At 39.1% G+C, this 12,081-nt stretch overlaps 1 protein-coding gene across 2 annotated transcripts in view; it reads left to right on the forward strand.

The window, feature by feature from the left end:
* Positions 1-12,081, forward strand: part of Rhobtb3 (Rho-related BTB domain containing 3) — a 62,756-nt gene that overhangs the window by 31,012 nt on the left and 19,663 nt on the right. For both annotated transcript variants that reach the window (XM_013022075.1, XM_013022074.1), the window contains exons 7-8: positions 3,174-3,286; positions 6,828-6,948. In XM_013022075.1, the coding sequence (XP_012877529.1) occupies positions 3,174-3,286; positions 6,828-6,948 (234 nt within the window). The remainder of the gene's footprint in view (positions 1-3,173; positions 3,287-6,827; positions 6,949-12,081) is intronic.

Here is a 12,081-nt window from a genome sequence, read left to right on the forward strand (position 1 = left end):
TGAGGCAGAAGAGCACTGATGTCAGAATAAAAGCTATCATTGGTAGGAAGAGTTAGTGGTGTTCTGGAACCCACTGCTACTAGCATTGTCTGTAGCATTGATAGTTTCATGTTCTGGAGTTGCTAGCTTGAAATTGGCCATGATAGGAATAGTTATGCCATAGAAAAGGCAAATGGTAAAAGAAATGCAAATCAAAGCAATATTGAGATTTCACCTCACCCCAGTCAGAATGGCTATAATCAAGAACTCTAATTACAACAGATGCTGGAGGGGATGTAGCCAGAAGGGAACCCTACTACATTGATGGTGGGAGTGCAAACTTGTTCAACCACTTTGGAAAGCAGTATGAAAGTACTCAAAAGACTCCACATAGAGCTCCCCTCTGACCCAGCAATCCCACTTCTGGGCATTTACCTAAATGACCACAAACAAGCCCATACTAAAGCTACTAGCACAGCCATGTTCATTGCAGCATTATTTACCATAGCTAAGATATGGAACCAACCCAGATGCCCCTAAGTAGATAAATGGATCAAGAAAATGTGGTATATGTATATATATATATAAATATATATATACACACACACAGATATATATATATATGTATATATATATATACATATTACGTACGTATGTACATACATACAGTGGAATTCTATGCCTCCATCAGAAAGAATGACATTGCCCCATTTGTTAGGAAATGGAAAGACTTGGAGGAAAAAATTGTATTAAGTGAAGTAAGCCAGGCCCAAAGAAACATAGGTCCTATGGTTTCCCTTATTTGCAATAACTATACATGTGTAGGACAAGCAGAAAAGGCCAAAAGCTATGTATATATGACCATATAAGATGATGTTAAGTGAAATGAACCCTAAGATAGGGACACAAATATCTTTTTCTTTCTTGCTATTTTTTCTATTTATAATGTACCATGTGATTTTTTTTTTTTTTTTTTGTCGGTTGTGGGGCTTGAACTCTGGGCTTGGGCACTGTCCCTGCACTCTTCAGCTCAAGGCAAGCGCTCTACCACTTGAGCTATAGCGCCACTTCCGGTTTTCTAGTGGTTTATTGGAGATAGGAGTCTCACCGTCTTTCCTGCCTAGGCTGGCTTTGATCCTCGATCCTCAGATCTCAGCCTCCTGAGTAGCTAGGATTACAGGCGTGAGCCACCAGCGCCCAGCCGCCATGTGATTTATTTTTGTTGTTGTTGCTTTATATGTTCCTCCCCCATGAAATAACCCATTTTCACTGTATTTGATGTCGGTGCCCTGCGTCTTGTATATACACTTCTCTAATTCGGGGAGGGGAAAGGAAAAAACAAAATGCCTAAATGAGAATACAGGTTGACTTATTGTAACAATGAGACATTACAAGATATTATGTTGAAAACTTACAATGAGTGGGGGGGGCGGGTAGTTGGTGGTGGGTAGTTGTGGTGATGGGAGGGAAGGGATGGTAGGGGGAAAACAAAGGAGGAGGCAACAATTCTCAATAGGAAATGTACTCATTATCTTGCTCATGTACCGTAACCCCTTTTATTACAGCATTTTTACAATAAAAAGTGTACAAAAATGTTTTATAAAGGCAAATAGTGTGTGTATTAAGATGCATAGTAGCAATTGTAGCTGAGGATGAAGTTAAACTGACTTAGTGTGTCAGGTTTGGATGCATAAAATATTAATACAGCTCAAATCATACATTTATATGCAATCATGCATATTTTTCTATTTATCAGACTTTTTAAACACCTATAATATTCAATTTAATTCATTTTTCAGTTGTAAAAATACTATTTTCTTTTAAAATATATATTCTAAAAACCTTAAAAACAGAAGAATGTACATGAATGCTAAGTGCTGCCAGGTTCAGCTACCTAGATCGAGGGCCTTTGAGTTCTGAAGTCTCTAGATTAGGTTGGGTTTGGTTTCTCTTGGTAGAAGCTGGGTACAATTGCCTGAGCTATGAATTAGGTGTCTTTATTCATCAGAAGCAGCAGGGAGAGGACATAGAAAAGATCTCCTAATACCTGCAGAGGTGAAGTGTCTTGCCTGTACTTATACCAGTAATATAGAGATAGAACTAGAACCTGGGCCTAGCACTCAGGCCTACCTATGCCCACTCATCTACATATTTTGAATACTAGTTGTGGAATTTAGACTTTCTATAAGCTATGAGATGGGTGGGGCTAATCCCTTGGAAAAAAATCATGCTTTTGAAAACTCAGGTGGGGAAGTTCATTAGGACAGCAGCCATAGACCATGTGTGAGGAGAACTTGGGGCAAAGGTAAACTAACTGGTCATAGAAGAGGAATTTCATGATCAATAGCTTAGAAGTGGTTGACAGTGAGGACAAATGGGAAGTGACCCTAAGATGGAGTAGTTTGACATGGGCTGGCATGAAAACAAGGGGAGCAATGGTCCCAGAGAGGTGATTTTGCTGCAGTGGCATATCATGTAGCTCAGGAAGTTATCTATCTGCCTTCCTCAGGTAGGTTTTATAGAGTTGCTTATCAGGAAGTCCTTTTTGACTCTAACAATGCATGAGACCTTCTGCATACATTATGCTTGTATTCCTCTACAGGATAGTAGGCATTGTCCTCCACAGCCAGTATGATTTAATACAACTAGAAAAGACCACATCCAAATAATAATAAATAATTTGGGTGTTGGACCACTTGTCACAGAAACTCTTACTTTAGCAATGCTGTTACCACTAGCTAGTTGCCTATCACAGAGAAGTGGCAGGTGTGCAGTGAAGGAGTCTTCTGGTTTTGAGAAAGAATTCTATAAATAAAATGCTAGAGCTATTACATCTATCCCTTAACTATAAGGATATATGTTTGACAAAAAAAAATAAATTGCTACATTAAAAAAAAAGAACATTGGCCAGGTAGTTCATGCCTATAATCCTAACTACTCAGGAAGCAAGATCTGAGGATTGCTGTTCAAAGTCAGCCCGGGCAGGAAAGTCCATGAGACACTCATCTCCAATAAATTACTCAAAAAACATTTTTTTAAAAAGCTGGAAGTTGAACTTAGGCTTAAGTGATAGAGTGCGAGTCTTGAGCTTGAAAACCTTACAGACAGTGTTTAGACCCAGGATCAGTACAAGATGTATTTTTCATATTTTCTGTTATTAACAGAAGTATCTGACATGTGCTAATTTATTACAGGTGCTTTTCAGTGGGAAGAACTGGAAGAAGACATCAGGAAGAAACTGAGAGATTCAGGGGATGTTTCTAATGTAATAGAAAAAGTTAAATGCATTTTAAAAACACCAGGAAAGGTAAATTAATGTGTGCCTCTGAGTTATAACTGATATACTATGATGGCTATAATATGAAGTCATTAGAAAAGTTAACTAATGAATAAATATGAGTGTTTTCCCTAAGCATTTTTTTCTATTTCAATGTTAAACAAAAACATATGCCATTTTCAGTTAGATTTGAATTTATGTAAGAACTAAAGTATGTGTGAGTCATGTCTTTAAAATGTTGATTTGGTTAACTCCATACTTTGGAATACTCCCCTGGAGCTCTGGGACACACTTCATGTCAGGCCTCAAAGGCCAATTTGTCCAGCTGTAGTTAAGCTTCTTAGAGGGGAAGCTTTCTCTTTCCCTATTGTTAAGTTTCTGTTCCCTTACCTAGTTTTGAGAAGCAAGACAAGTTTCTATGTATACCTTTTCCAGGTTCTGTGCAATCTGTCTAAACAAGTGGACAGTTGAGGATTTTCTCAAGTATAGGTTCACTATTATAAACCGGGTTTAAGGTTATAAAACTATGGACTTTGTATGTAGCCAGAATTATATGCACACTAAAACTCCAGTACCTTAGATTGCATGGATTCAGGAAGGGCTTTAAAAGTAGGTTTGCTAAATTTTAAGACAACTACATTATACAATTTAGCCAGCATATTCTTATTTCAAGTCTGTGATAAGCAAATTGGCTGCAGTAAATCAAAAGGTAAATTATGAACATTGTGTAAGTTTGCATTAAATATAAGAAAAAATGTTTCTGTTGATTTTTTTTTATATACATGACTTTATCTTTTCTACAACCTGAGTTACAAACTATGTTAGTAGTTACAGAATCTATCCTAGCCTCTCAGGAGGTTGAGATCTGAGGATCACATTTTGTACCTACCTTGGGCAGATAAATCCACCACCAGACTCTCTTACCTCCCACGAACCAGCAAGAAGTTAGAAATGAAGGTATGGCTTAAGTGGTAGAGCACTAGCCATGTGTGGATAAAGCCTTATGAGGGAACAACTCCCTGAGTTCAAGCCTCAGTACTGGCACCGATAAAATAAACTGCACTCATTTTAGTGAATATTTTTGACTACTGAAGACAAATGATTGAGAAAAAAATTAAACATGTAGAATTAAGAGGCAAGGTCTTTGTTTTACAAAAATTAAACAACAACAAAACAAGCATACTGAAGCTGTGTAGACTTAAAGACAAATTAAATTGCTACGTACAGAATTGCTGGTGGGATAGTAGCTTCTTACAGCCTAATTCAAATAAAGGATTCTTTTGTCAAAATGTGTTCATATATCTACATCATTTAAAAAAATTATTATAAAGGTGATGTACAGAAGGTTATAGTTACATAAGTAAGGCCATGAGTACATTTCTTTTTGAACAGTGTTATGCCCTGTCTCATTTTCACCCATCCCCCCCCACTCCCCTACCCCCTAAGTTGTGAAATTCATATCTCATTTATGGACCAGTGAAATATATATCATGTCCCTGTGTTCTCACCAAACTTCTGTACACCTCTTTTTGTTTTCAAATACAAATGAGGGAATCTGCAAAATTCATGTTCATTCTCTTTCTCTCCCCATATATCTAGAGAGAGTTAAAACACATATATACATTTATACATAGTGCATTTCTACATAATATTCACATTATGTAAATTCATCACCTTCACACAACCAGCAACAGCACAGTATTGCTTTCATTCTGAACCTGTCCTTGAGTATGATTCTACACACAGGCCTTTGCGTATTGAGAGTAGCATGAATTCCCACTGGGGAATAGGCATGTGACTCTGTGATGTTGATATAAAAGAAGAGTTCCCCCTTCCCCTCCTCTGTGCTTTCTTAGTCTTAAGGTTGCTCCCATTCACAGAGTACAATGTAGGAATGTAACCCTGAATTGGGCCTCAGGAAGTATGGATTTAAACTGTGAGTCTGCCACAGATTATTTGTGTGGCTTTGAGCAGTTTATGGATTTCTTGACAATGAGGATAAACTAGATGGTTCTAAAGCCCCTGCTAACTCTCCAGTTCTGTGATACAGCTTGGCTGTCCTTTATGTGTGATGCTTGCATCTTGTAGCCAGTTTTTTGTAGGTGATAAAACGTGATGTTTATAGCAGAATATATGGGACCAGGATCTGTGTGGTATTACTTTGCCTCTGTCTTGCTCATGGATACCATCCTGGAGTCAGTTTTTACTTCTTCATTTTCCCCTTACCAAAGATTAAAAACTTCCTTCCAAGGTAACTAATCCAGAGTATGGGGTATGTATCATTTATTCTTCTACTGTGGAAATCCATGTGTGATTTCTGAAGGTAAAGTTTTCTGATTTCCTTAGCTGGCCAAGCAGAGGGACTTTTCATGAGGGCTGAGGTTCTGAGATTTAGTCAGGAAAATGGATGGGACAGTCAGAAACAAATAATAGTATTTCAATAAAAATAACTGTGTTATTTCAAATGAGAAGGTCACAGTAACACAACAGACATTTGCATGCCCAATGAATCTTATTTATTTTCTGTTGGTACTAGAGCTTGACACTATCCTTGAGCTTTCTTATTTTTTTCACCTCAAGACTAGCACTATATTAATTGAGCCAGAGCTCCACTTGCAGCTTTTTGGTGGTTATTGGTGATGAAGCTCATGGACTTTACTGCCTAGCTTGGTTTCAAGCCACAATACTCAGATCTCAGTCTCCTGAGTAGCTAGGACTCTAGGCATAAGCAACCATCACCCAGCCTCAAATTGAATTTTTTATATACTTCCTCCTCTTGTTTTACCTTTTTTCCTTTTCTCTCTCTCTTCTCTCCTTTACCCCTCCTCCTCCTCCTCTTTTTTTTTTTTGAGATTGGATTCCACTATGTAGCTCAGGCTGGCCTTGACTTTGCAATCCTCCTGCTTCCTTTCTGTGAGTTCTAGATTACTGGTTTGTACTAACACATCTAGCCGTCTGTATACCTTCTTTCTTGCTTTTCTTTGTTGATTGTGAGGCTTGAATTCTGGGCCTGGGCGCTGTCCCTCAGCTCTTCAGCTCAAGACTAACACTCTACCACTTTGAGCCACAGCACCACTTCAGGTTTTCTGGTGGTTAATTGGAGATAAGAATCTCATGGACTTTCCACCCCAGGCTGGCTTTGAACCACAATCCTCTGATCTCAGCCTACTCAGTAGCTAGGATTACAAGCATGAGCCACTAGTATTTGGCTCTGTGTACGTTCTTAATGACCAAATTAGACTGTATGTGGAAATATATTTCACTGGGTCTTCATATCAGTTTGAACTACTGCCTCATTTCCTGTCCATGACTCTCAGGAAGTCAGGATCCTGTTGTTTCTTGGCTATAGAGTCGAGTTTCCATGCAGTCAGCGCCTGCACTGCTGTGATGGCTGAGTCCTGTGTTGCTCAGGCAGCAGCTGTAGTGCTGTGATCACGACGTCCTTCAGTAGGTCATCATTGTTTCTTTATTCAGTTTTCTAGTTCTCAGACCACCATATATATGTTATCAAAGTACACTGAGAAGCCTTTTCCTTTTTTAGTTATATTTATTTTATTTATTTTGCTTACAGATCAATTGCCTAAGGAACTGTAAAACCTACCAAGCCAGGAAACCTTTGTGGTTTTATAACACTTCCCTGAAGTTTTTCCTTAATAAACCAATGCTTGCTGATGTTGTCTTCGAAATACAAGGTATGGCTCAGCTTTTACAAAGTTCATTATGCATTTTATTGGCTGTTTGCTTTCCTTACTCTTTACTTCCGCTTCAGATAATTTGGGATGAAGGAATGACTGTTCTCTTTTATAAGACATAGATTAATAACAGATGACTATCAACAGAATCTTTTGGGGAAATGAGTTCTTTAAAAAAAATATTAAAAATATTTTCTTCAATACTTTCCCCCTTATTGTTTACTCCATTGTTTATTTCTAAGGGTTAGATAATCTGTAGTAGGTAATATTTTTCAGTTTGTATATTTAAGATCCTAGTTTTTCATTCATCTGAAACCAATTCTCTTTAAGATTGTACTACCTTTATTCTGTTGTTTTTTTTTTTTTTTTTGAATCGGGTCGTGGGGCCTGAACTCTGGGCCTGGGCGCTGTCCCTCAGCTCTTCAGCTCAAGGCTAGCACTCTACCACTTGAGCCACAGCGCCACTTCCGGCTTTTTTCTTATGTGGTGCTGAGGAATCGAACCCAGGGCCTCGAGCATGCAAGGCAAGTGCTCTACCACTGAGCCACCTTCCCAGCCCCTTTTATTCTGTTTTATTCAGCTTTCTTTTTGCTGCTTGGCCTATCAGGCAACCACAGATAGTTATCACTAGAATAACTGGAAGTTGCTTCTTGCTTCTGTGGGAAAGAAATGCTACCTAATTTTAATAAAGATGACACTTCGAATGACCACTACTGATGACTCACACGGATAACTTTATCTCTCTTTAATGGATTAAAAGCATAATCTTAAAGATAAGTTAATTGTCAGATACCTTCAGTTATTTGCAGATGGAAGCTGCTTCCAAAAAAGTGGAATCTTAAGTAGACTGTCATGAAGAGGAAGATGGCATTTTTCATAATGGAAATATAGGTGCCCATGGCTTATGCTTGTAAGCTTAGCTGTTCAGCTGTTCAGGTGGTTGATATCTTAGGATCAAGATTCAAAGCCATCCTGAACAGGAAAGTCTGGGATTCTTTTTTTTTTTGGTCGGTTGTGGGGCCTGAACTCCGTGCCTAGGCACTGCCCCTCAGCTTTTTAGCTCAAGGCTAGAACTCTACTACTTGAGCCACAGCGCCACCTCCAGCTTTTTTCTGCTTATGTGTTTCTGAGGAACTGAACCCAGGGCTTCATGCATGCAAGGCAAGCGCTCTACCACTGAGCTACCTTCCCAGTTCCATGTCTGGGATTCTGAACTCCAGTTAACCATCAGCCATAACTAGAGCGGTGGCTTAAGTGGTGGTACTCTAGCCTTGAGCAAAATAGATCAGGGGCAGTGCCCAGGCCCTAAGTTCAAGCCCCAGGACTGGCACACACATACACACAAAATTGTAATTTACTTTTAAAAGTCTTCCCCCAAATCCATTTTAGTTTAATCTTTGATCATTTGCCAAAGTAAACAATGAATTGGAAACTTTCCAGGGTAAAGTTCAAAGCTTTACAGGCAGGGTGTGGTAACCTTCATCTATAATATTAGCTACACTGGAGATGGAGCTATAGGTAAGAGGATCATGAACTGAGGCTGGCTAGGCTAAAAAAATGTATGACCTCTCCAAAATAAATAAATAAATAAAATGTTGAGAATAACATAGCTCTACCATGTGGGCTACTTTGTAATTGCCTAGCAATTACAAGGCCCTGAGTTCTAATCTCAGTACCATACATACACACCAACTACTGTCAGTTGCACTGTATGCAATGTTAGCCTGAGACACTAAAAATGGGACAATAAGAGTAACCTTGAAACATAAAAAATGGGGTGTGGGCAAAGAATACCCACAGACTTTCTATAACCTTTCATTATTTTAGAGAAACTTGAAACCAACCTTGACAAGGTATTATTACACCTTGATTTTTTAGTATCCAAAATAAAAATTCAAAGTGTAGGGCTGGGAAGGTGGCTCAGTAGTAGAGTGTTTGCCTCACATGCATGAAGCCTTGGGTTCGATTCCTCAGCACCACATAAACAGAAAAAGCCCGAAGTGGGCACTGTGGCTCAAGTGGTAGAGCGCTAGGCTTGAGCTGAAGAGCTGAGGGACAGTGCCCAGGCCCAGAGTTCAAGCCCCACAACTGACAAAAAAAATAATTTTTAAATACTTTTTGGAGAGAAGAAATAGCAGCCCTGTGTTTCAAAAGGTGATTGGTGTCACTGGAGGTGGGTGAGGGCTCTTTTCTAAGCAACTGTCTGTGGGACACTGGAGGTCTGCCCTTGAGCCACATTTGTATTTAAGATGGACTCATGGTGAACCAACTTCAAACGGGCAGACTCCAGATGAGGATAAGTGCAGGTCATCCATTCCAGGGGCCATTTCATAACTTAGGGTGTGTTTTCATCAGGAAAAGGAGTGGAACCTTAAGGTTATGTGCAAAATGCAAAATAGCCTCCGGTACTGTTCCATCCAGGCCACGGTCAGTTCTGATAACTCTCTGCCACCCTGCTGTGGAACAGAGCATGTATATCAGCCACATCCAACATCTCTGACTTCTCTGGATGATGCTCTGCTACTGGTCTTATGGCTACTACTCACACAGTATTTGATACAAATCATGAAGAATATAGTTGATTAGCTATTCACTTATGTCATGGTCAAGTTCTAGTCCTTTGGTGAAAGCAATAGTGTCTGTGTCTTCTTCTTTCTTCCTCCTCCTCCTTCTTCTCCTTTCTCCTTTCTCCCTCCTCCTCCTCCTCCTCCTCCTCCTCCTCCTCCTCTTTCTCTTCCTCCTCCTTTGTAATAGGTCTAGATTGGGGATTTGGATGTATCCAAACCTCTCAGTCATCTACTTGAAGACAGACTCTTGGAATTCTTTTCCAAACGAGTAATCTTACCTCCAGGTATATGTTTTAGAAGTTTTGCTGGAAGAAGAAGCCATAATTGGAGTTTCAGAGCACACGTACAGTTACTATCAAATAACAATCTGTGTTGTTACATCAATGGGTCCCATACAGTCCCCAGAACAGTGACCTACTTTTAATAATTGGCTTTGGTAATGCTGAAGTTGGTCATCAACACTCAGAACACAAATGCTCTTCATGAAGACTTTGCATGGTAATGAATCCATCACAGGAGGAAGAGTTGTCTCTTTGCCAAGAATGTTAATTATGTAACTCAGTGTGAGAGCAATTTCTGAAGTAAATTGAATATGAATTATGGCCCTATCATAGATTAATGAATTATGGATTATCTCCCATCCCCCACCTTTTATCTTTTGCTTTTCGACAGCATAGTCATCAAATTTGCATAGCAGAAATGAATGTCTGTGTGTAATTAGTATAGAAAGCATTGATACCCAACACGTCAGTTTAATCTGCTGAAGAGATTTTCAAAGGGAATATGCAACCCATGTAAATACATGTTACAGTAAGAGAAAATGGAGAATCCTTTCTCCTTACTTCTCTCTTGCCTTTCTTCTTGATTTGACCTGCTGGCCCTTTTTTTGATACCTGCATATATTACTCCTTCCACCCATGTCCTACTACACAGGGGCTGGGGATGGGAAGGGCAAGTTGCTTGCCTGTGCTGATAATGTGCAGTGACTGCTGTGGTACGTTGGGTAACTCACTAGTTTAAGACCCAAAGCCTTTTAGAGAGTGGGGAGCAGAGAGGAGCAGGAATGGATGCAAGCAGGGTCTGGCAATCACTTTTGTGCATCTCTGGAAGCAAGAATAGGAAAATATATGTAAAGGAGTTCAGTAGAGGACTGAATGTGGGGGTCTTTGACTTTGCATCATTTTGTATGTCCTTGGGTGAGTCATTGACCTGTATAGTCTTCCTATCATATCATCTAATCAAGGAAGGTGAACCACAGATTCTAGAAGGGTCTTGTTAGTATTGAGAGTTGCATAACTCACTAGTAGCTATCTTTCTATTCTTGCTGCACTTGTATGATGATAGCTTTGAGAATACTAAGAAACTTTGAGTTAGAATTAGTTGAGTGAATTAAAGTATGTGTCCATCATCCCACCTAGAGGTGTGAATTCACCAGTGTGGGCCTGAAGGCAGCATACTTAGCTTACTCTAATACATTTCTGGAATCCTTCCAAAATTTAGAGAAAGAAGCAAAGCAAAGGGCACCAACAAAATTGAGAGGCATTCTAAACCAGGAAAATGGCAGAGGAAATAATCTTTTCTTATTGTGAAAGTCATATGATTTGTTATAGACCAGTTTTCACAGAATAGCCTCATTGATAGAAAATATGCCTGTTTTGTTCAAAGATGTATAAAAAAGGTGGGGGCCTGGTAATAGAGACCATATTGTGAATTGTGGTTATCTTTAGAATGAGAATAGTGTTGATTAGAAAAATATTGTAGATTCTTATTGAAAGATACTCAGATAATACATAAAGATGAAAAAAATAAATAAATAAAATGACTCATAAGACAATACACAGTAACACCCAAATGTTTGATTTGGGTATATTTGTTATTTTTCCTCTGCTTAAAGCAGAAGACCAGGCAATAAATACAATCGTTCAAATTTTATATCCTTTATTTAAAATGTGTATCAAATACATTTTTTGTTTTTGTTGGTCATAGGGCTTGAACTCTGGGCCTGGGCACTGTCCCTCAACTCTTCAGCTCAAGGCTAGCACTCTACCACTCGAGCCACAGTGCTATTTCTTGTGATTAATTGAAAATAGGAGTCTCATGTACTTTCCTGCCTGGGTTAGCTTTGAACCACAATCCTCAGATCTCAGCTTCCTGAGTATCTAGGATTACAGGCATGAAGCCACCGGCACCCAGCTCATATACATTTTTTTTTTGGTCGGTCATAGGGTGTGAACTCTGAGCCTGGGCACTGTCCCTCAGCTCTTCAGCTCAAGGCTAGTGCTCTACCACTCGAGCCACAGCACCTCTTCTGGCTTTTTCTGCTTATGTGGTGCTAAGAAATCAAACCCAGGGCTTCATGCATGCGAGGCAAGCACTCTACTACTGAGCCACTTTCCCAACCCATATATATATTTTTTATAATCTTAAAAACCTCAACATTTTAAATGTCTTTTTATATGGTTATATCTTTTTTATGCTAGAGATAAAAACTTAGGTGTTTACTACATTTTTACTATTAAAATAACAACAACTGCATTGAAAGATTCAGTGTAAGTATCTAACTCTG

This window comes from Dipodomys ordii, unplaced genomic scaffold (assembly GCF_000151885.1).
Source record: "Dipodomys ordii isolate 6190 unplaced genomic scaffold, Dord_2.0 Scaffold59, whole genome shotgun sequence".
Taxonomy (NCBI): Eukaryota; Metazoa; Chordata; class Mammalia; order Rodentia; family Heteromyidae; genus Dipodomys; species Dipodomys ordii.